The sequence below is a fragment of the Condylura cristata genome, unplaced genomic scaffold, assembly GCF_000260355.1.
Source record: "Condylura cristata isolate star-nosed mole 26May11 unplaced genomic scaffold, ConCri1.0 scaffold00014, whole genome shotgun sequence".
Lineage (NCBI taxonomy): Eukaryota > Metazoa > Chordata > Mammalia > Eulipotyphla > Talpidae > Condylura > Condylura cristata.
In genome coordinates, this window is record NW_004567115.1 from 21,972,438 (window position 1) to 21,997,417 (window position 24,980).

At 36.7% G+C, this 24,980-nt stretch overlaps 1 protein-coding gene across 1 annotated transcript in view; it reads left to right on the plus strand.

Annotated features, from left to right (window-relative positions):
* The window catches only part of UNC5D (unc-5 homolog D (C. elegans)), a 248,729-nt gene that overhangs the window by 23,612 nt on the left and 200,137 nt on the right, over positions 1-24,980 (plus strand). The window contains exon 4 of the mRNA XM_012724776.1: positions 22,835-23,053. Within this exon, the coding sequence (XP_012580230.1) occupies positions 22,835-23,053 (219 nt within the window). The remainder of the gene's footprint in view (positions 1-22,834; positions 23,054-24,980) is intronic.

The following is a 24,980-nucleotide window of genomic DNA, read 5'->3' on the forward strand; positions in this document are numbered from 1 at the left end:
AAAAAAAAAAAACAAAAAACTGTGTATGTACTCACAAAGCATTTCTTTGATTTGGGCTGGAACTTTCAAAGTTCAATAGGGCTGTATCAGAAATGATGGGCTAATCAGATTCTGATTATTGCCTCTGAGAGTTTAAGATACAGAAAAATCAAGCCCTCATATAAACCCTTACTTAACCCTGATGATTCTTAATTAGTATGTATTGCCTATTATTATTACATTGTAGTATTTTCCATATCTACTTGATATATTTGCAACAAGGGACATAAGAACATAAATTAAAATTAAAATGCCTTTTCTTCCAAATCTTATTTATCTCCCTTCTTTTCCTCATCTTCACAAGAACAGCTTCTCTTAATAATTTATAATCTTTTACTTTGTTTATACTTATCACACATATATATACTTGTGACTAATACCACATTACTTTTACTGATTTATTGAAAAATATAAAAATGAGTCATACAGATTTTATCTTTTTGTAACATTTCTCTTGTTTTTCTATGCAACATAAATTGAGATTTATCAGTGGTTCCTTCTTACTGCAACATTGTATTCTAGTCCCAGATACAGCTATTTGATTTTTTTGGTTCTACCCCCTAGGAGATGGGCATATTTTAGTTTCTCTCTATAAAATATGTAGCACATATTTCTGCATGCTTTCTTGGGCTAATGTCTTGGAAAAATGATTGTCTCTAATTATTAAAGAAAATTTGGGGGAATCATTAATTAACAAATTCACTTTACTCCTTTAAATCACAAGTATTGCAAAGGAAGAAATGGTCAAAGAAACTGGGTGTCGCTTATGTAATGCAGCTGTAGTGCAGCTAAGTTTGTTTCATAGTGGACTTATTTTGCCTAGTTTGGCCTTTCAAAAGATATCAGAGCACGAGTGTACAAATCTCTTCGGTTACACATTTTGGTAGTTGGGAAATATTTCAGAGCATTTGACCTAAAATCCTACTTACATAATTGATGGCCCATTCCCTCTTGCTTTCTCCAGAAGTAATGAAGACCAGCTACTATTTCCACTCTTAAAATAACCCCTTCTATTCTGATGAGCTAATTTGAAATTCCTTTTTCCTTTCCTCCACAGGATTTCTTCCCTTAGGTCATTCTTGCCATTCTAATCAAGGCTTTTTTCATACGTATTCATATCTTGTTTATAGTGTTAAAACCCAAAAAATACAGGATCTTTTAATGGCTCTGAGCAAGATTGACAGGATTACCTCATAGCTATTATATATGACTTTCTATATCAACACGTATGTGTATACTATTATACATATATTGTTCCACCTACCGACATCTCTATATATTTATCTCTCCCTTCCTCCTGGAATATATATTTTGTCCCTTCTGCCTAGTGAAATCTACACATCTACTCTTGTATAAACAAAGAAATGAATTACTGAGTGGCTGAATTATATTTAGCACATAAACATTAGATCTGTTATATCTTTTGACAGTTGTAAAGGCGCTTTTTACTATTTAGCCATTCATTTAGGTATTACAAAAAGGGAGGTGATTATGCATAGCTTAATAAAGGTGATTATTTAGGGTATACTAAAGGTGATTAATATTTAGAGTATACCAGAAGATGTGTTAGGAATGTAAAAGAGCAGGATTGTTTTCAATAGCAAAGCAAAACAACATAAAATGAACAACATAAATTGATTGCAGTTAGATAAGTAAAGCGTGATATAATATATTCACACACTAGGATACTGCAAGGAACATCTGTGAACTTTAGACACTTGCATTGGTAAGGGTGACATTAAAAAAAACAATGCAAAAATAAATTAGAGGAATACAAATGGTTACTAAACATGAGAAGATGTCCATTAGCCATTAGGGAAATACAACTTTAAACCACCACAAAGATACTATTTCACACAAACTAGGGTGATTCTTATCACAAAGAAGTATAATAGCAAGTTTTGGATATGTAGAGAAATTTGCACCTACATTTATTATTGCAGAAAATGAAAACCAGTAGAACCACATGGGAAAGAGTTTGCTGTCCCATACAGAGTGAAACTTGGGGTTAAATTGGCTGGTCTTTCTCTTCATTGTATGGACAAAACAAATGGAAACACAGGTCACATAAAAAAACTTGTTTACCAGTTTTCAAAGCATATTTCATACTAGTAAAAATGTCCCTAATATTCCTCAATTGAATATTAAACCATGGTGTTCCCACACACTGGGATATTGCTTGATAATAAAATACTGAGAAATATTACAACTTGGATGAAACTTGAAACACCATGGTTTTAAAGGAATACAATTATAAATGATCACATATGATATAATTTCATTTCTATAAAATGTCCAGAACAAGCAGATCTATAAATACAAGGTAGCCTAATGGTTGCTGGGAGAGGAAGACAAGTATAATTGTTGATGAATACAGATTTTATCTTTGTAGTGATGAAGTGTTCCACATTTATATTATACTGATAGAGTTCTGTGAATATTCTAAAACCATCAGATTATATACTTTAAGTGGGTAAACTTTCCTTATAAGAATCATTTTAGCAATATGTGTTTTAGGGTATATGTTCATATGGCAGAAACAAAAAATAATCAAAGAAACTGTCAGAGACTCTTTGTCCCCGATCGCGGATTACTGGGGGGGCAGAACAGGCAGGGTTTCAAGGTGGGAATGGAGTTGTGGAGTGGAGATTCCTAGAAAAAGGGGAAAAAGGAAAAAAGGGAAGCTGGCTTGAGGAAGACACAGGAATGGGAGTTGGGTGCAAGTCTTCCTGCTCTGCCTTTAGCAGAGGTTTATTTTATACACTTCAGGCAGACTGAGGGATGACATTAGCATATGAAATGGGCTGAGATCACAATCACCTTTTTGCGAAGAATAGTCTGGGGTCATTTTGAGTTTTAGTTGAGATTATAACATTTTTAAAATCAATCTTTCAAGGTTAAAACAGGTACATAGATTCACAAAGTTTAAGACTAATATTACTATATTTACCACAGTGAAGATTAACCAAAATAAAGTCCCTTAAACATTATCTATTACTTAAAGGCTTTCATTCTCATAGAGACATCCTAAGGGGTAAAGTAAAGTGAGGACAGGAAGAGGGAATTTCTTGTAAAGCAAATTAAGGTAAGTTTCTTTGAAAAACTTGTTAGAAAGTTTAAGTGAGTTTTTTTGAAGTCTAGATGGTAGAAAACCTGATTAGTTCTGCATAGGTGAGGGGTGAATTTCCATATCTAAAGACTAGATAGTAGGAAGTTTGAGTGGTTATTTAGAAACTGAATAGAAGGCTATGTGAGATAGAGTGATAAGATTTGGGTTTTCCTCAGTCTGTCAGTGAGAGAGATTTTGCAGTAACAGCCAGTTTAATGACTTTTGACTTGCAGAGGAATTTCTCACCCTGGTGCAGTACTTGCTTGTCAGTGCCAAGTAGCCCCTTATGAGGCTGAGGCTGAGGCAATCCAATTGTAAACTGAAAGCTGCTCAGAATATTTTGATATTATGATTATACAAAAAAGGGAGGTCATAACATAAGTTAGCATGGAAAGTCTGATTTTTCAGAGCATTTCCCGTCTCCATCCGGAATATGTCAGTCGATAGAGGTTGCATAGCTTGTGTCAAGAAACTATTTATCTAGAATATTGGGTGTTACCATTAAGTTTCAGGGAGGGGCTCACATTGGATTTACCTAGAGTGGTGATGGCTGGGAGTGTCTCCTCGTTGAATGGTGAGTTCCTTTTATTTTGGCTCTTCATTTGTGACATTTGCATTGTATTATTAGTCAGTGGTTCTTACTAAAGAATTTACCTGTATCAAATACTATATAATAAAAAGCGGAGTGCATTCTCAGTTACTTTTTAAAGGAGATAATGTGCTTCATATCAATGGGATAACATAGGTTTGCTTATTTGTTCCCTCAGAAAGACTGGCTAGGAGAGACTTTAGGGTGACAGCTTGTAAACATACCTGTAACTTTGTCAAAACATTAGTGCTTAGAGGGTTGTGCAAATCTGAATCCTTTCATTTTTGAAAATGGAGTAATTACAACATTTTTCTGAAAGAAATGTTTTAGTCTGAAAGGAAAAGGCGGAAAGAAGGGATGGACGCCATGAGTCTGTTCACAGGGAAGCCAAATTTTATTTCAGAGCTGAGCTTATATGTACATCAGGGGTGGTGTGTCGAGTGCCCATTGGCCAGGTCACGGTCAGGTGGGAGAGTCAGGTGGGAAGTGTGACAGAAGAGTAGCTGAGAGGAAAAGAACCAATAGGTGGGATGGACTAGGCCCATGGCCATAGATGGCGGTGGGGTGAGGTCAGGCCCAGTTGGAGGCATGGGTGGTATCCTTATCAGCAGGGCCCAAGACTGCAGAGTCAGCTAAATTGTTTTCCTTCATAGTCCTCTGTATTTTCCCCCTCTTAAAGAGAAAGTAGACAGAGGAGAAATAGGCGAGAGTGAAAGGTGAGAGAAAAATAACAACTACATGATGCAGTGGGCATGTTTCTTTTATGAAAACGAATGGTATCCAATTTAAATGTTTTCAGCTCAGGGACATCAAAAAATTGCTATCTAACCTAGATGTTGTGTAGGTAACAACTATTTTTATGTATTCCTTAACAAAATCATGGGAAAGGATCATGTTTTAGGAAGAGCAGTAGTATAACCAAAGAGAAACTAAAAAAAAAAAAAAAAAAAGTAATCTGAGCTAGTTTGGGATGGGAGGGAGCAGAAGCTAAGAAAATGTGGTCCCCATCTTCTCTAGGTCTCCTGGTACAAATTAGCAACAGTTGACCTTTTAGTGGCTCAGTTGATGAAAATTGCATTTGAAATCCCCATTTGAATCTTGAAAGATTGTATATTCATGGTTATAGGATTATTCTTCTATCTGAAGCAATCCTGTTGACCTGTTTTATGTCTTCTGTTTTTATGTGCCCACTTTTTAAAACTAAAAGTTAGATGGTATTTTAAGCAGCTGCTTTAAGGTTGTTATACTCTTCTCTAAATTGGGTCTCATCAGCACCTTAATGAACAAACTCTCTATAACCCAGCCTTAATCAAAATGTTTTTAAAAATTAGAGCAATGATTCAGCTATCAAGCCCTATGTGCTTTCTTCAGATATTAAACTTCAGTTCCCCTGAGGAACAAGCCACGTGACTTAGTACACAGAGTACTTAGATTTCACTACACCAAGTCTCCCACCTTTTAAAAACACTGTGCTCCCTACACAATGCTTCTTACTGACCCTAATAACCTCATATAATATCTGCTAATTCTAAAAATTGGCAATTTATTTTTTTTTTTTTATTCAGAGAGCACTTGTGGGATAAATACTATGACAATGCTTTTGATAACTAGTGTTTTCCTTGCATATCTAAAATCTGATTTTTAAGAATCACTTTCATCAGTTATGTACCCACTTGGCAGTAATCTGATCCAAACTCAATTCTTCTAGTCTTTGATGAGCTCTCATGTGGAGCCAAATCTACATTCCCTCAAAGAGAAATGTTTCACTTGCCCTTTTTCTGATCAGTGGTGCCCTCACAGAACTCCAAGAGCTTGTGAAGATGATTACAATGAGCTCTGTGATTTCAACCAATTCTTAAAATGCCTGGGTTATTTTTACCCTGCAAGCTGTTTATGCAAAGAGAGGAAGTTTCATGTATAAGGAAAGAAAGTGTAAGGCAACTTTAGATTTAAATGTTAGGTTTTTCATTTTTTTGAATCTTGGTATTATATATTATATATTCTACAAAAAAGACTCTATTAAGCAGTGTGCTAGTCCCCTTACTTTAATTCTATCATTAACTTGTTAAGTAAACCTTACAAGTTAGTCTGTGATAGGCATTTCTTGTCTTTAGATGAGCTGAATTGAGTGATCTCTACAGTAACTTCAAGCATCAATATGTAAAAGTTCAAAAACTAGATTTTGGCCAATCTTCTTGTTGCTGATTTTTTTTTTTTTTTATAACAAAGACAATCGTACTACCCATCTTAAGTATTTCTTAAGCGCTTTCTTCAAAATACACAACGATTTTGACTAATGTGTTCTGAAAATTGGCTTGTGGAAACTTGATTTACCAAATTAATAATTACTTACCAGTAGATTATGCTACATGTATCCAGGTGTACTTTGTTGACATGCTTTTGTAATTTAAGACTTACTGTTAATTTTAATAGTATTATCATGTTAACTATCACTCACCCCACCCCCACCTCCACCCCCACCCAAAAAAAAACTTATGTAAAGGTACTACTATATCAGTAGATTTTCCAGGAATGCCAGATTTGATTATTCACGTAAGGATCACATGGATGAATCTAGTTTGCAGTTTAATAGTAATTTAAATTCCTTTCAGAGTTTGAAATTGAACAAACTGCTTCAACTCATTAACTTTTTTTGTTTTAACTGGGCGAAAAACAGTGAATTACTTCAAAGGTATTTTAGTCATTGTAAAATCCAGATCAACTACTAAAAAATACTTTTTCTCCCTGCCCTAAGTATTCATAAAGAACCTACAAATTGGGCTGTTATTTTGTGTGTGTCCCAAATATAACTGGCACAATTATCTTGCTATTTGGCTCATTAAACATTACATTCTTCTGTGAATCATTGAAGTGTGACAGTGACCCAGCAGTGAGTGGTTCCTGTGGAACAAAGGAAAAAGTATGATTCTGTTGATGTCCTGTTACCTTTAAGTCCATTGTTGTTGACTGAGAATGTTGCTTTGATATATAATTAATCTCACTGAAGTCCAGTGTTTTCCACTTCTGAATAGAAAGCCAGTGCTCTGCATTTGTGACAAGCCCAGACCTTCAGCCAAATCTGGGGTCCACATTTATCTTGAAGGCTTGTGCTGTTCCCTGCAGTGATCGGAGAGCAGCACATCCTTCAGAAAGTGGCTTCTTGAGTCCTTGGACACTCAACTTATAATAAGAGTAGAGCTCGCCTCATCAATCTCTCATGGTTGTGTAAGGCAGACACAGCCTCAAAAACAGTTAGCACCTTGGAAGCCAGGAGAATTCAGTCAATACATGGGTGGATTCTTCTACCCAAGTTATCGCCATTGCCAATTTGCTCTGTGAGTTAGCGAGTTAGTGGGTATGGGGAGAGAATTACAGGCCCACGTAAACTGAAGAACAGTCAGTTGTTTTTGATTCTGCACTTTTAACATTTTGATCTCTGCACATTTATTTCTAGAAATGCTAAATGTTGAGAGATGAAGGATTAATTTTCTCCCACATGAGCAAAAGCTTTCCACTTTTTACCATGCAAAAAAAGGAATTAATCAAGAGGGATAAATGCTTCTTTTACAGATTTTTTTTTTCTGCTTTTCTCTAGATAATCAAATTGTCTCCCTGCAAAATTTATTAATGACATGTGGATCCCCCAGTTTGCTTCAGTAGGTGTTGCATATCGATGCATCAGATCTTTCAGTGTCCTCAATCATTGCCTCTGTTCCAACCACATTTGCTTCTCCCTGACCCTGAGTGTTTCCTAGTGAGAAATGCCGTTTCTTATTCATTATGGGTCAAAACTTTCTGTGCCTTTGTTTCCACTCTCTTCCCATCTCATAATGGGTTCTTCCTTGTAATAGTCCTCTGGGGGAAAAAAAACTAACAAATAAAATACACCTTGTTAATTGCATTCTGTGAGATTGAGTAGTAAGAAGTTGTAGGCTCCTTGTCTACTATTTTTTGTTTTAAATTGAAGCATTTCTTCCCCAAGCCTTTCCCTCAATGTCATGTCACCAATTCTATTCCTTAATCTTGCTAGTGCTGAATATATATAGCAGATCAACAAAGAAGTGTTTAGATTCAGAGCCCTTGTATGTGATGATATCATTGTATTCCAGAGATCCCTTCCCCCACATAGACAACCTCTTATCAGATTTACTGTGACTTCTGGAATCAGCTGATAAGTTTTATAGTTGATATCATGCATCCCATGGAAAAACATCATTTCTTATCGGTTTGTTTTTTCAGTTTTCTATCCTAGGACTTGTGTAGTGTGATGAAATGGCGATGTAGCAGATCCGTAGGTAGGGTTTTTCCAATGAACACCTTGTAGTGCCTTGCTTGTCTCCTTTCTCTGGCATTGCTGTGCCATTGTGCATGCCATTCTGTCAATGTCAAACACTGTCTTAGCACCCATTTCTAATGTCTTGACCTTGTTTATGTTGTCTTCAGAGGTAGGTGTTTGGTATATGTTATTTCAAAATTGTGGTTAGGATGTCAAATCCTAATTCTACTTTGAAATTATGAACACCAGTTGGCCTCCTGTTTCAAAACTCAGACTTATGGATCTAGGTTTGCCAAATATGTATAAGTTAATTTATTTTGTTAAATCTGATGATTCCAAAATACTTAATATTATATCTGTAAAGTTTACTACCCTACTTTTAAGGTAAGGTATCTGAAGATATTTCTTCCTGGTACTTTATAATGTCTTTGTTTCTCTAATTTAACACTTGTATGACCACATAACTGCCACTTGACTAGGAGAACATTTTAGTCAAACTGTTACAGGACAGGGAGAGAGGCACCCCTGAAGCCCCAAACCTGCCTGTTCTAAGTGGGTTCTGCCATCCACTGCATCAAGACAAAACATATAAAACTTTAATGAAAAGGGACTTTAATACAGGGAGTATAAAATACAGAAGACAAAGAATGTAATGTCTAAATCAAACACCTGAAGCTACCCATCCCCTCGTGGGCAAAAGTCCACCCAAAAGGGATTGGCCCAAAGCAAGGCCTGAAAGCCTGCCACAAGACTAAAGCACCTTCTGGCCAGGACCCATGGAAAAGGGTCAGAAATGGCCAGACAAATCTGGGAGGAAAAGAGCAAAATCAAAATCAATATAAACACTGCCATAGTCACCTCCCCATGGGTCTCTCACCCACATCTGCCTTAACTAGTCCAAGGTCAGGAAACAAGCACAGTTTCTTCATCACATGCTTGCTGTTCCATGTGGCTTCCTCAATTCTCCTTCTTCTTCTCCATGCAACTTCCTTCTTTTCTCCTCCCCTGATTCCTTCTCTTCTCTCCTTTTCCTCTGCTCAGCTCCACCCACCTGCATGGGGCAGGGAACCTGGAACTTGCCATTTTCCTAGGGACCACCCTGTTACAAAACTAGTTTTGGTACATAGTAGGAATTAAGGAAATACAGAAAAGATTGTGAAAAAGAGGAAAAGGACAGTGTATTGATAATATCCATTTTCCCCTCTACCTATTTACTTAACGGGAAATTTTCTATTTTCTCTGGACTCCATATCTTTACTTAAATATTTCATTCCTCCTTGGGCACATTGAACCTTTGGATCGATGGCTTAATACATGCCCTCAAAAGTTTCAACTAGTCTTGGTTGTTTTTGTTTTTTAGTTTCATAACCGGTTCAGTAGTAACATAGGTGATTATCGATCTCCTGACCCAGACCCAGTGCTGTAAGCCACTGATACGGCATGCTATCAACCTGTTGATGATAAATAGAAAATTAGGATGGCCTACCAGCATGCATATTCATGCATATTCATTTATACATGGAGGTAGGGTGCTGAGATAGCTAAATAATTAAATCACATAATGCAACTAAACTTACTCTATTAAGAATGTTCTTTTACCCCATTCTTCATCCTGACAGTATGCATACCAGGTTTCACCCCAGTGCAATTAAGCTGATTAGGTAGGCTAAACCACTCAAGTGTGTAGGAGGTTTTTTGTTGTGTTGCTCTATTTATTTATTTATTTATTTATTTATTTATTTATTTATTTATTTATTTATTTATTTATTTATTTATTTATGTATTTATTTATTTATTTATTTATTTATTTTTTGGTTTCATAAGTCAAATACCAGATTTTTAAGGTATGACTTCAGATCTTCAAATGATATATATAAAACTTTTTTAACCAAACACATTTGCAACCAAGACAAATAGTCTTAATCCCCTTGAGGTCCCAGAATTGTTCCAGGAGCTGTGATCTTAGATATTGACCTTGGCTATGTGGAGGGGACAAGGGGCTTCAACTCAACTTTTCAGTGTGTAGCCGTTGATCACACATGGCTGCCTCATATTAAATTATATCAAATTAAAAATAAAATTTAATTACAATTGCCACATCTCAAGTGCTCAGCAGCTATGTGTTTTACTGTTTCATGGAGAAAGTTCTTTTGGACAGGTAAATCTATTAAAATTTTCAGGGATCTTGAAGTGTTCCTTTATAGATTTAGCTTTGCTTTACTATCTTTAATGTAGACATGAAATATACTACAGGATGCAAGTCTTCATCTGTTTCATCTTTTACCCTTCAGCCCTCAATTTTCCTTTAATAATATGCTATTAATAATTTCAGTTATATTTTTTGCTTGTCTATTATGTCAAATATGTTCAAATCACAAATAGTTGAGTGGACTCAATACTCTAGCACTACAATATTATTCTGTTGTCATAGAGCATTATGGAAGATAAGGTAGGTTTGATACTATGTTTAAGGTCATATAACTTATAAGTGAGAGAATCTGGATTTTAATCTAGTTCTGTATAACTTCAAAACCTAATTGGTTTGCTTGCATAGGCTGCCTCTTCATAAAATAGATTGGGGATAAATTTTGGGCTTCTAAAACAACTTAGTGTATTTCTGTTTCTAACCATGCCCAGCATCTTCTCTAAGGAGGATAAGAAAATTAAGCCCCTTCAATTGTGCACATTCCACCTTTCAAGCAAATGAAGACCTAACTTCCATTGTTGGTCACTAGTTCCATGTGATGTATTGTGCCTTTACTAAATACCACAATTTAGCAAGCTCAACTAAATCTGTGTATTAGCAATAATAACAAAGTAGTTACAGGATTTCATTTGACCATCAAAACTTCATCTTCATATTAACAGCTTATTTGATTTCCTAAAGAAAGACTTGGTTGTGCAAAGAAGGATATCTTATTAAAAAATAGCAGGCAGGCCCTCCCTGGTGGCGCAGCGGGTTAAAGCACAGCACTGAGAATTTAAAGCTGCTTCCTCATGAGTTCGATTCCCACCTGCCCAGGAGGTGACCACATGGCGTGGCAGACCTTTCCTGGCCCGCCCGCTGCTCCCCTCAGCAGTGTACTTCGTCGATCTGCCTGTTCTGTTCCCCACTCTGTCTCTGGTGAAGCCTCTCACCACCCCTGAGCCTCTGGCCTGTACCCCAGTTCTTAAGGCACAAATAAATAAATCTTTAAAAAAAAAAAAAATAGCAGGCAAATCCTCTTCCTTTTGCCCTTCCGAATCTTTCACATAAAATATTTTTTTTCAAAAAGCTGATGGTTCTTCTATGAATAAAACTACTTTTGTCCAGATAACTGTTTCTAGACAAAATTCTTTTGCTTTTTGGAATGGTAAAACATATCTTGATTGCTATAAACAAAAAACCTTGTGATGAATCAGAAATAATGAAGATATTAGCATAAAAAGTAAAGCAGTACTGTATTATTTAACACAAAATACTAGAACAATGGAATCAAATTATATTTTATTTTAATGACTATAAAACTATATTCTTATGAAAAAGCTGGAACATAAGATAATTATGAATATGTAATTCCTAAAGAATTAACTGTCAATATTTGATAAACATGTCTTAATCTTCAGCTTTGCTGGTAGCTGTGAAGTACATATTAAGCCTTTAATATTCATTTTATCAATGAATTAAAAAATATCCCCAAGTTATGTTAATGCTGATATGATGAGGAAAAATTGCAAATTCCTAAAGTGCCAGTGGCTATGTCAATTTACATGTTCCTCTTGAAAAATTAAGCTCTACATCATATCCATTTAGTACATATTTACTGCAAAAGTGAAAGTCACAAAGTTCCATCACACTTTCATTTGCCCACTTAGATTCTCACATCCTTTGCCTAAAAGAAACACCTAGTCTACCCAAAAGTACATTGATATACATGCATAATTATTTAGAAGTACAGAAACTGTGGAAGGACAAAGACTGTAACCCAAAGTTTGTTGTTGTTGTTGTAGAACTTCTGATATGATGGATCAGCTAAGCTATGCTTGAAGTACCAGAATGGGTTACAGGCCAAGGAATGGGAAATTGCACTCTGGACAGGAAAGAAGCATAGTTGCAGACCCCAGGTGAAAGTGTTTGATTCCTGAAAAACTTGAGAGAGTGGTGTGTAGTTTACTGGTAGTACAGTGATTAGATTGAAGCTAGGGATGAAAACACAAGCCAAATCACAGAAGATCTGAAATCCCTGTCAAGAATAAGGTTCTTATGCAATAGGTTGAAGCATTTTAAGACAGAACAATATTTGCATTTTCCTCAAATTTGCATTTTGGGAACTTAGTCTGTTTGCAATGTATGGAATGGGCTGAAGGAAGACAAGCAGGAATACCGGTGAAAAAATGAGTAACTATGGCCCTCCCTGGTGGCGCAGCGGGTTAAAGCACAGCACTGAGAAGCTAAAGCCACTACCGCATGAGTTCGATTCCCGCCTGCCCCGGAGGTGACCACATGGCGTGGCAGACCTCTCCTGACCCGCCCGCTGCTCCCCTCAGCAGTGTACTTCATCGATCTGCCTGTTCTGTTCCCCACTCTGTCTCTGGTGAAGCCTCTCGCCACCCCTGAGCCTCTAGCCTGTACCCCAGTTCTGTATAAACAAATAAATCTTTAAAAAAAAAAAATGAGTAACTATGTGCATTATAAACTATAGGAGAAAGATGGTGGTGATCACAACCAGGATAGTAGGAAGCGTAAAGAAGAATACATGCTAAATTTGAATATTTAGGGCACAGACTCAGTGCAGTTCAGAGATGAGTTGGTCAATGAGCTGAACAAGAGAAGTCGGTGATTCCCAGGTGCGAGGTTGAAGTCAGTGAATATTAGGTTCCGTCTTGAATTTAGTCTACATATGCCAAGTCTGAAGGGCTAACTAATAAGCCTATTTTTTTTTTACAGATTTATTTATTTATTCGTACAGAACAGGGGTACAGGCCAGAGATGCCGAGGGTGAGAGGATTCACCAGAGACAGAGCGGGAAGCAGAACAGGCAGATTGACAAAGTACACTGCTGAGGGGAGCAGCGGGCGGGCCAGGAGAGGTCTGCGCGCCATGTGGTCACCTCCGAGGCTGGCGGGATCGAACTCATGAGGAAGTGGCTTAAGCTTCTTAGTGCTGTGCTTTAACCCGCTGCGCCACCAGGGAGGACCCTAATTAGCCTATTTTTAATAGAATAAATTTAAGGGATCTATAAGGGCTTCAGTAAATATATACAGAGGCAGTGTAATGTATAGATCTGAGCCTCCACAGAGAGAACTTCACTTTAGATATAAATCTGGTATAATCAGGTTACAGATGTTAATAAGAGAATTATAATACCAATATAAAGTTAAAGTTTGGAAACAATTGAAAATGATGCAGTATGGAAATGGCAAGATCAAAACCTATATTCTTCTCTCATTCATTAATAACTGCTTTAATGAAAAATTAATGCCTTGACAAAGTGAGATAACACAACAAAATATGTCCCTAATATCCATAAAACCCAAATATTGTATTATACCTAAAAAAGATATGAATGAAATGTACCAAATTGATATTAATCTTTAGAGAATTGCTGATAATGGTGTACTAATAGTTCATATATGTGTATGTACATATATAATGTCCTATTCTGTATTTTAGTATTTTATATTAATACATGATTTTCAACAGAAAATGCATCATTAAGTATTACAGTATAATTTTCATTTTAGTTTATTTTTACTAAAATTACAAGTTACAAGGTCATCATCATAAGAGATCTACAAGATTAATAACACAAAATTAATTTTTAATTTAAACCTTTATCCCACAGGGGGAGGAAGGCAGTTTAGTCTAGTAGGCAGTACACTATTCATGTCATCAAAGTGCTTTCAGCCAACTCTGCTTCTTAGAATTTTGACAAATTGCTTAAAGTCTGACGACCTGGGTAAATTTTAACATAAGACATTTGGTCAAGTTTTCCTAAGATGCCCTCCATTATTTTGAATTGCATCTACATCACATACAAAATAATCAAATCAACTCATGTTCCAGTCAGATTAATCAACATGTTGAGATATGTGACTTAATGGTCACAATTGGAGTTTTTAAAATGCATCCTGATGTCTAATAGAAGTATATTTCTTTCAGAGGGGATTTAGTGTCTATTCCTTATGCTTTTGTTTCTCTCCCCACCTCCTTTTGTTTCTTCTTTTTGTCATAAAAAGATTGAAAGTCCCAGCAGTATTAGTGTGCAGCACATAAAACACAAAGCTCTTCCTGAAAGGTAATTTTCCAAGAATGAAAAATAGAAGAACAGTGTTTGATTGTTTGGTTTTCTGTCATTCAATGTTGCATTAAAACAACCATTTTTCCATAACTATGAATGGCCTCTCTCTTGAACACTGTCAGTTACAAATGAAAAGTGATAACACTTTGAAAGCAAAACCTTTGCCAAATCCCACTAGATTTTCAGATGAATTTGGAAACTAGCCAGGGGTACACATTCGTACACAAGTGTGTCCATTGTTGGGGGAAAATTAACTTATCAGCATCATCTCATCTATTATTTTCATCTAGATATTATCCTTTATATGTCTCAAAATTATTTTCATAAATCTTACAATCCAATTATCTCCATTTTTCCTTGGTACATATTTAGTTTTTCTGATTCATGAACCTTAATATACTAGAAGTCTATAAGTTATAACCATGAAGCAAAATATAAAGAAAGGATTTGACATAATTTATAGAACCTTGTGTAAGTCTTCACTGGAATATATATAAATGTGTGGAATACTACTCAGCAATCAAAAAGACAAACATGTCATTTGTAGCAACAGGGATATAGCTGAAAGGGATTATGCTGAGTGAAATAAGTTAGAGGAGAAAGATGGTTTCACTTACATGTAGACTCTAGACAAGCCGAACAAAAAATTAAAGACATACTTTGAAAGATGACCATAGATATGAGGGGGCAAAGGTAAAAAAAGGAGGGGGAAGAGCTTATTGGACTGTGAGTAAGGCTACCAGAAGGAGGATGTAGTAGGATCAGAGCAAAGAGAGAGGGTGTGTCCAAAAAGAGGATTACTAGAGCCTTGGTGGTGGGTATAGAGAAGTAACATTCAGTTGTACAGATATAAACCTATATTCCTAAGACATATATCTCAATAAATACAGATTTCCAAAAACATATTAGGGACTTTTAATAATAACCTCCATAATTCACCAAAAATAGAAAAAGTAAGCAAGGTAGTACAAATGTATTTTTTTTTTTACGATTTATTTATTTATGCATACAGAAATGGGGTATAGGCCAGAGGTTCAGGGGGTGAGAGTATCCACCAGAAACAGAGTGGGGAGTAGAACAGGCCAACTGATGAAGTATACTGCTGAGGGGAGCAGCGAGCTGGTCAGGAGAGGTCTGCTGCTCCATGTGGGTCACCTCCAGGGACAGGGATCAAACTCATGCTGAAGTGGCTCTAGCTTCTTAGTGCTGTATTTACCTGTTGCACCATTAGGGAGGGCCAAATGTAATGAATTTATAATCTCTCCCCACTTAAGAAAATCACTGACCTTAATTTGACATCTTAATTCAGTTTCTCTAGGGAAACTGTTAAGGAACAGTGGTCTTATGTTAAAACTGATTGTATAGTGCTTGTTTCCATTAAAAGACATTGGCTGCCATCAGCATTTATATCAGAATCCTGACTTGGGCCTAATTTCAGAAGTCAGTTTTATAGATTCCCCAGTCAAGAACTGGAACAGTAGTTGCAACATAAAAAATAAACCACAAAACAACAAAAAACTTCCCCTGTACCCTTGGGAGATATATCATGTGGAAGAGTGGACCTGAAAGATTAATTCTGTCCTAATAATTAAAACAAACTTGAGGCCCTCCCTGGTGGCACAATGGGTTAGGGCACAGCACTACAAGCTGGCCACAGCCACTTCTCTGTGAGTTGGATCTCTGCCCCTAGGGGGTGACCCACATGGCACATCAAACTCCTCCTGGCCTGCCCCCTGTCCCCCTCAGCAGTGTATTTCATCAGTCGGCCTGTTCTGCACCCCACTCTGTCACTGGTGAAGCCTCTCACCACCCCTGCACCTCCGGCTTGTACTCCAGTTAAATATGAACACATAAAAAAATCTTAAAAAAAAAAATCTGGTTTCTCTCTCATTCAAAGTATATATACAGATTTACTTTAAACTGGCTGTAGGTGATGGAACCCCAGACAGTGGTCTTTCCGTAATTGGGTTGTTACTATATCTTCATCTTATAAAGCTGTCTGTGAAAGGCAGGGAAGCTACAGATGTCAGAGTCAAGTGGCCAGTGGTTTAGTACAAATCTCGAAGTAAACTCTTGGAAATGTGAAATCTAATGAAATTGATATTTAGCTCTATTCACTTTTTAAACTTCCAGCTCAGGCCCATTTCAGCCTTCTCGTAATTGCTGCGGTTATGTTCATGGTGCCATTAAATGGGTTGATGGTTTCTCCCACTGGTTCAACTCCTCTATCCCACTCCCAAATGGGTGCTCTCTCTTTGGTGTTCCTGGGATACTTTTTGTATACTTCCAATATACTGCTAGCCTATGTGGCATTGTTTTGTAATTATCTGTTTCAAGTTTTAGCCTGTTAATTTCTTGTGGAAATAAGCCATGTCTTAGTTATCACTGAATCCCAAGTCCTAGGCATGCCCAAGTATTCAATTTCAAAAGGATTGAATATGTTAAGGTACATTGACAATTGGAATAATGAGTAAGCTATACTGAAGTCTGAAGTTTCTTGTTTCAGGGACGAAGAATGTCTCTTCAGATTTCTTTGCATGTGTTGGAAGTATTTTTTAATCATCTTCCACTCTGCAGAATTAAAATACACTCAGTGGATGAATAACTTAAGTAGACAACATGTAAGATCATATAGGTGAGTTGAGCTATGCACATTCAGTGACATATAACACTTATAATTTTATTAGAGGTTGAGAAGAAAGCAGAATAGTTTGACTTTTTTTTTTTCCTTTTTAAGGACTTTTTATTGGGGCATAGGGAAAGAGTCTGGGTTTCATAAATTGTGTTAAATATTTGGCATGTAAATTTCTGACCTACTGCTCTGTCTTAAATGGTAACAGTGCTTCCCCTATCTACTTAAGTAAAGATATGGAAGCAAGTCACACTTACATAAGCAAAATCAGAGAAGCTGGCTTATCATGTTACCTTGAATTATGCTAATTGGTTCCCTGGTAAAATTTTGAGCTCTGACTTGCTTTTGCTCATTGACAATGAGTATAGTATAAACAACGGGTTCTAAGATGCCTTGCTTTGGAAGAGTGTGAAATTTGGTTTGGCAACTGCTTTCTGATTAAAGCAAAGAGTGTTGGGATCTGGCCAACAGGGAATCCATTTTGCATCATCACATTGCAAGGAACCTTTGAGCTTGGGGTATGGTATAGCCATTCACTACATGTTTATTGACTAGATAAATGTTTCACACTGGATTTTACATTTTTGATATAACAGAATTATACTGACATATATGGACTGCAAATGGTAAAAAAAAAGTTATAAAGAACAGTTCAAATTATGAGGACTCTCGGGTAAAATTGGAATAATAACCAAAAAAATTAAAATATAAGTATTAGGGTAATATGTTTGAGAATGGAAATCATAGAGATAATAATTAGAATTCTTGTTGCCTGATCTTGTTTTCTATCCAAGTAATGGTGCAGATGGTGGCAGTAATGGTGGCACATTATATTTATGTAACATTAGACCATTTGCTATATTTTCTATATTACCTCACTGTAACATCAAACTAACAAATCTGCCATTTTTATGGATTACAAAAATGCAAACTCAGTGTTAAACCCAAACTAACCTAGACTTGATGTTAGGTTCTTTCATTCTAAATTTCCTTTAACAGAATTAGCCATTGCTTATGACAGGGTCAAATATAAATACAAACATTTTAGACCTGTGAAAAGATAACCGTATTTTAGGGATAGGAGAGAGAAGAAATGGAAATGTATCTCAAAGTACTGTCATCTCAGAAATAAATGCAAAATTAATTTAGGATTTCTGAAAACCTGTTAAAGCCACTTCATTTCCAGTTTAACCCATGAAATGCCTGCCTACTGTGCTGAGTGTCCAGGGCTTTGGGAATCCCAGTGTGCCCAGGGCCATTGTAGATTAGAACAAGTGCTTAAATACTGGCAGAGCTGTGTGACTAACCATGACAAAATGACTGGCCTCCGTCCCTTTTTCTGAACTTGACTATTTCCTGTTCAGCTCCTGTATTTTAATTGGGGTTTTCATGGTGAAATATTCCTGCATAAGGTAAATTATTTGAATGAAACTTTGAAAAAATCTTATTCTGTCCTCAAACAAGACTTACTGTTGGACGTCTGTGTCTGTCTGACTTTGGTGACTGTGCCCAATCCATTGACTATTGCTAGTTGGGTCCTTGCTGTGCTGTTCTCTCATAATTTTTTCTTTTCCAAGACCTCCAGGTGTGTCCCTAACAGCCCTGTCACAACCTGGAGTCACAGTCGTACTGCCAGTATAATGGAGTGATGTTTAAGATAAACAGTGCCCTTGATCAGAGATGCCACTGAGATGGTTTTTCATTTTATAACACCTACTCTGGGTTTTATGCATAGCACACTCGCCACATGGCAGGTCTCGGTGCCTTGCCCTGCCACCCACTAAGGGTCTACTTTTCTGGCCTGATGAATAGAATTGTGAATCAGAGACTTGCATTCAGACTTGGGCCTGCATTTGCTGATTTTTTCTATTAACCCACTATTCTGGAAGACCATTCAAAGCGCCTTCTCAATTGTAAACTGGGAGATTGGCACTGCCCTCCTGAGCAAGTCATGAAGCTTCAGTGCCTTAATCCATGTAGAAGGCTAATTCCTGTGGCCTGTAATCATTCCAGGCATGGAAGCTCTTAATTTTTGCTTCCTGCTCACATAATTTCCAAAAACCTTATTTTAGCTTACCAAGCTCATTAACATGGATGGCAGTGGAATTCAGTAATGCTTGGAGTGCTGGCTTTAAGAAGGAAGATCTAGTGGTATCATTGAGAAGTGTTTTCTGTCAAAGACCACAACATCTGACTACAGTAGTTTAAATAGAAAATGTAGCAAATTATCTGAAGGTGGCTGCACCTGGTGTTGGTTCATCCTCTCAGTGTTGACAGAGCTGGCACCACTGTGCCTCTTGTCTACCTTGCCTGAGAGATCTTCCCCAGTCAAAGCGAGAACTCAAGCGAAGAGGGGCAGGGAAAGAATCTCTTTATGACTCATTTACTTACATAGTTGTCACATGGCCATACCTACCTGCAGACAATTAGAATGAGTTTTCCAGTTTCTTCCAAGAAAGTGCTATGGGAAAAACATCAGGCTGGGTCACTCATATATCTGTCCCGCCAGTTGCTAGGACTTTTCACTGGATTTTAAGTAATGTATCAGACCCTTAAGCATCCCTGCTTCAATTCCTTTCTTCCCTTTCTTTTTAGCTTGAATACCCTGAGAGTCTTCTGGACAATTCAGTTCTAATTTACGAGGGGAGTTGAGCAGGAGAGATGTGTAGGGTCAGAGAAAGGAAAGGGACTCCCAGTTGTGAGGTATAAGGAAAGAAGCTCCTTTCTGCTGTTCATGGAAGGCAGCTCCCTGGAGTAGTCAGCCTACTTGCTGTGAGAATTTCTTATGAAGGTGAGGCATTGCTGACTCTGAATTCAGACCTAAGTTCTGGAGGAAGATAGGGGAGGGTAAAGAGGATAGGGAACAGGCAAAATAAGGTAAACCCCCTTTCCAGTATCACTATAGAAAGAAGAACAGAGAAAAATGCATCATACTTTAACTTTCACATTTCTTTGAGGGAATGCAGATAACTGGTAACATGTAAATATATACCTACTGCCTCTCACCTTCGCACTGGTTCCCTAATCAAACTTTGTCTTGAATATTGGTCCTTTTCCTGTAGACATGATGACATTACTTTGGTGATTATTAAGATTCAGTATTGCCTTTTGCCTTCGCCCCCACTGCCCCCAACATTAAGATTGATTCTTGATGGAGGTCCTTGAGATACAGCACTTACCATCAAACTTATACACTCCTTCCTGCACAGGGTTTCAGATGAAAGCTGGACATGTCACTTTACCTAAAGGGCATTTATTAAACTAGGAGGGTAACCTAATTCTTTTTAGATCTCTCTGCTTTGTGAATTGGAGAGTTAAAACTTGATTCATCTAATGATCTGCTGCTTTTATTTGTCATTTTATTTATGCCAGAAAAATGTGTTTTCAGTATTTACTTGGAGATTGTTATTTATGACACTCCCCCTCCTCCACCAGTTCAGATAGTTCAAATATTCATGGCTTTGTTGCTAGTTAAAGAACAATGCTTCATTCAAAGTGTTAGCCTGTGGTTGTTAATTCGGGCTTTCACAGTAGGGTGGGGATATAGTCCTTATCAGTTGATCCTTTTATGCAATAATGAATTACTTTGGACAGAACTCAAGCCCCTGATGACAGTGGGGCATTTGATGCCAATATAAAAATCTCTTTAATACCTTTGTCATTTCCTCTAATGCATAGATTTACAAAAAGCCTGAGGGGACTTGGTATTTATTGAAGAGGGAAAGTAGTATGAGTAGTCTGTAACAAAATGAATTAATATATATTTTATGAAGTCCATTGTAAATATAATTTAAAACATTAAAATGAAGAACCTTTGAGAGTCTATTCTAAAACTGTTCTTTTTCTATGTGATATACACACATTTTCTGAGTGACTTTTAATATACTTTTGTGACATAAACTGTTTGCTGTCTATTTAGGATGTTTGTTTTATGATCTTTTTTGGTACTTAGCTACACATGAGTTACCTTTTTTATAACTGCATTTTAGAGCTTATAATGATGAAATATTTGTTATACGAGACTCCCCCCCCCCTTAAGTTGATGTACTTAATGGAGAAAGAATTTGAAGAGAATGAACTATTTATGTTTAATCAATCGCAGTGAACAAATATGCTTGTGTGTTTCCAGTGGCAAGAGATCTGTTTTGAATTTTCTTCCTTGCAAAATGTAACTGTTGGCATGTTACAGGGCACCCCAATGTGAATTGGGTTGCCTATCTGTGAGTCCTCACCCACACACTAAAGATTCAATCGTGCTATGGACATACACAAAAAGGTTCAATAATGGATTTATTTACAAAAGAGAAAGGTAAAGGAACAACCCAGGGAAATACAAGTTACCTAGAATGTCCTAACAGTTCTGCTGACTTGGACTCCACTCCATCAGCTGAAAACTGATTGAGCGCCAAACAACCAGCCACAAACCACCAGGACAAGAGACCCAGGGCCCACATGTCCAGTTTTATCCTAATCTGGCTGCTCAGCTCCACACTCATGTTTCAGCATGCTTCTCCTTGGTATTGATGGGATTAGTAGTTCCAGTATCTGGAGTTGGAGTGGAGTCCATGAAACCTGTACCTGTTACAGGCAGTCATGGCTTGTGTGTCCACTTGAAGTCCTTTAAGGACTTTAGCCATAAAATGGTGAATTATGTTCACCGTTGACATTGCTTAGTGACTGAAGTTATTGATTAGTGTTGACTAAGAGGCTGTGTGTGTTCAGAATAACCCTGATGATGTAAAGAAAGCCACGTTATGTCACAGGATAGATGTATATCCTCTCTCCTAGGTCTCTACCAATGAACTGGATTGTTCTTGCAGGGCTTCACTTGTTTTATTTGCACAGCGTAGTCTTACAGATTGGTTTGCTTTGAGTAGAAACAAACCTTTCAAGGACACACCAGGTCTTGCTACTGGAATCCTCATTACTTTGTTCTGTCTCTGGAATGTTCATTGGAAGACTTTAAGTTCTCTTTCCTCTTGTTTGTCTTCTTACACTGCAGTCCTGTCTTCTCTGGACTCAGTGGGACTTATGTCCTTGATAAGTGCAGTCAAAGGTGATAAGTGAAGCAAAGGTCTTGGCTCCTCCTCTTCTTTTGACAGTGTTTTCTCTGCACATAGTTCCTTAAATGTAGGTGAAACTATCTAAATATTTCTTGTCTACGGAGAAGAAACTGTGGGTCCTAAACTCAAACAACAACAAAGCAGGTCTTTTAGAGATTTGTTTTAGTTCTTTGGGTTGGTAGTGTGATTTATCATGTGAGAGTAGGGAGCAAGGCAAGCAGAACCCAACAGAATGTGTGTTCATTTTAGAAGAGGTGTTAATTTGGTGACTCCTTAGGAAAAAACCCTACCCAAGTTAGAATATCAGATAATCTTCAGTTTCAAAGATAAAAGTGGATCATTTGGAGTTTTTGACACATTTTATGACTTAACATCTCCAACAATATCACCAATATTCACACATATCTATGGAGAATACAATCCCATCATTGTTACAAAGTGTTGAGGCAGCTTGTTAACCTCATTGAATCTTTTGAAGTGACCATTTGCCTGAATGAGTCTTGGATCCAGCTCTTACCCCATGGATACATACCTCCATTCTTTTAACAAAGAACATGCAGATTCACAACTCTCATTTGATGGACCTCCCATTCATCATTTTTTTTTTTTTTTTTTTTTTTTTTTTTGTCCAGAAACCCTAGAGGTGTGTACCACTAAAGGTAACATTTGATGTTGGTTCACCCTCTAAAGTATAATTTACCTACATACACCTTATAGGCATGCTGTAGTAATATGATGAAAGGTTCTGGGTCAGACTTTTAGGGGCAGGTTTGGACTGTGCTTTGTGATCTGATGTTTTTACCACTAACACAGACTCCATTCTAATGTCCTCTTCAATCTCACAGGAACTGAAAATGGTGAAGTCCTTCCTGACTCCATCCCATCAGCTCCTGGGACACTGCCTCATTTCATAGAAGAGCCAGATGATGCTTATATCATTAAGAGCAACCCCATCGCACTGAGGTGCAAAGCACGGCCAGCCATGCAGATATTCTTCAAATGCAACGGCGAGTGGGTCCATCAGGATGAGCATGTCTCTGAGGAGAGCCTGGATGAAAGTTCAGGTAAGAACATGAAGTAATCAGAGGGGGTCTTGGGAGTTCCTCAAATCCCATCTTATTTGACTGAGGTCTTACTTATACCATCCCAGAAATATACAATGCAGCTGTATCTTTTAAAAGTTTCCTTTTGTAGTCCCAATGTAGATATGGAATTTATTTTCTATTGTTTAACACCCAATTTTCTATGAAAGTTTGACCTCTCACTGGAAATAAAATTAGGCAATCACTGTCTTCTTTTCTGAATGCGAAATATATTTTTTAAGGTAAACCTTGCTTTAATGAAACATACTTTCAGTTTTTTTTTTTTTACTATTTCTTGTTAGACATTATTCCTATGTACTTAATTCCCCAGTAGCTGATTTTTGAATCATTTGTTTTTATTATTTTGTAATGACAGTTCATATTGTCAAATGCAAAGAGGATATGTAATATGAAAGGATTTCAGGAACATATTGTCTAATTTGGCTGATGAATGGTGATTAAAATAACAACCACAATAACTAGTTTATTGAGCACTTACTATGTACCAAGCCATAGCTTTGTTTTTAACAGACAGTATCTTGCTATCTAATATCACTATGGGCAGATTATGCTATTATTGACTTCTTATACATAAGTTAGTTAAAGCTCAAGGAAACTAAGTAAAAGATATACTTCTGATAGGTCTAAAATCAAGATCATTTCACTCGAAGTTTTCAAAATTTATTATTTTTATATGTTAGTGTATAACAGAAACAGTATATTCTTTTGAACTTTGGCTCTGCAGACCAAGTGAAAATTTAGTTTCATTCTAAATCCAATCTTATTTCATTGTAGAATATTGATATTATTAATCCTGATATCCCCACTAACAATTAGATTTCAGATAAGTCAATAAGCCTGATAAAAATGAGGCAATTACAAGTCAGTCTGTATATTTCAGTGCTATGAAATACCCTAAGTTAAGCCTTTAGGAGTATTCATATTAATGTCAGATAGAGACATTATTGTCCAGGGCATTATAATGACGGATGGGCATAAGATCAATCTATTTGTCAAAGTGCAATACTAGTAATTTATGACAAATGTCTAAAGAGAATCATTTTGTATATTGGAGGATTAAAAAAAAGTACACATTTAAGTAGGACTATTGGGAAAAGATGTGGAAAGGATGGCATTTGAAAGGGACATTGTTGAATATATAATTCAAATTATCATAGTGGAACCTATACAGTGTGAATTCAAATTATCATAGTGGAACCTATACAGTGTGGTGGAATCTGCACAGTATGGGGATGGGGGAGTGGAATATCAGTGGTCCAAAGGCATAATAGAACAAGTTAAATGTTCAGCTAGACATTTACTTTGAATAGACTACCAAATTGATGTAAGATAACTGCAGTTAATATCTAGAAAACTTAGCTTTATGACTTTTTACTGTTCCAAAAACCAGTAAAGAGTCTGTACTTAATTTTACAAATATTTTGTTGGTGGTAGGATTGCTTACACTGACATGTGGGAATGTAAGGGGCTAGTGTGTTGCTTCAAAGGATGTATTAATTACAAGCATTTGAAATATTAAGGAGAAACAAGAATGGAGAGGTCAGGAAACTTAGATAATTTAGATAAGAAAAAGTAAGGTCTTCTTCCTGAGTGGTCATCCCACAAACAAGAAGCAGGTATCTGATATGGGAAGCATTTTAACCAATGGGACTTAAGAATTGTTTGACTGAATTAAGAGTATAGGGAAATAAAGATTATTCTTTTAACACAAACAAAGAATAATGTAATAATTATAATTTCATTAACAATGAGAAAGTCTTTAAATTGCTGTTTGGACAAGATGAATTTTAAATGCATGTTAATGTATAACCTAAGGGCATGGGGGACCCTAAATTGTTAAAGGTGTACTTTCTAAGGGTATTCAGTCATTAGCATGCACAAGGGCAAA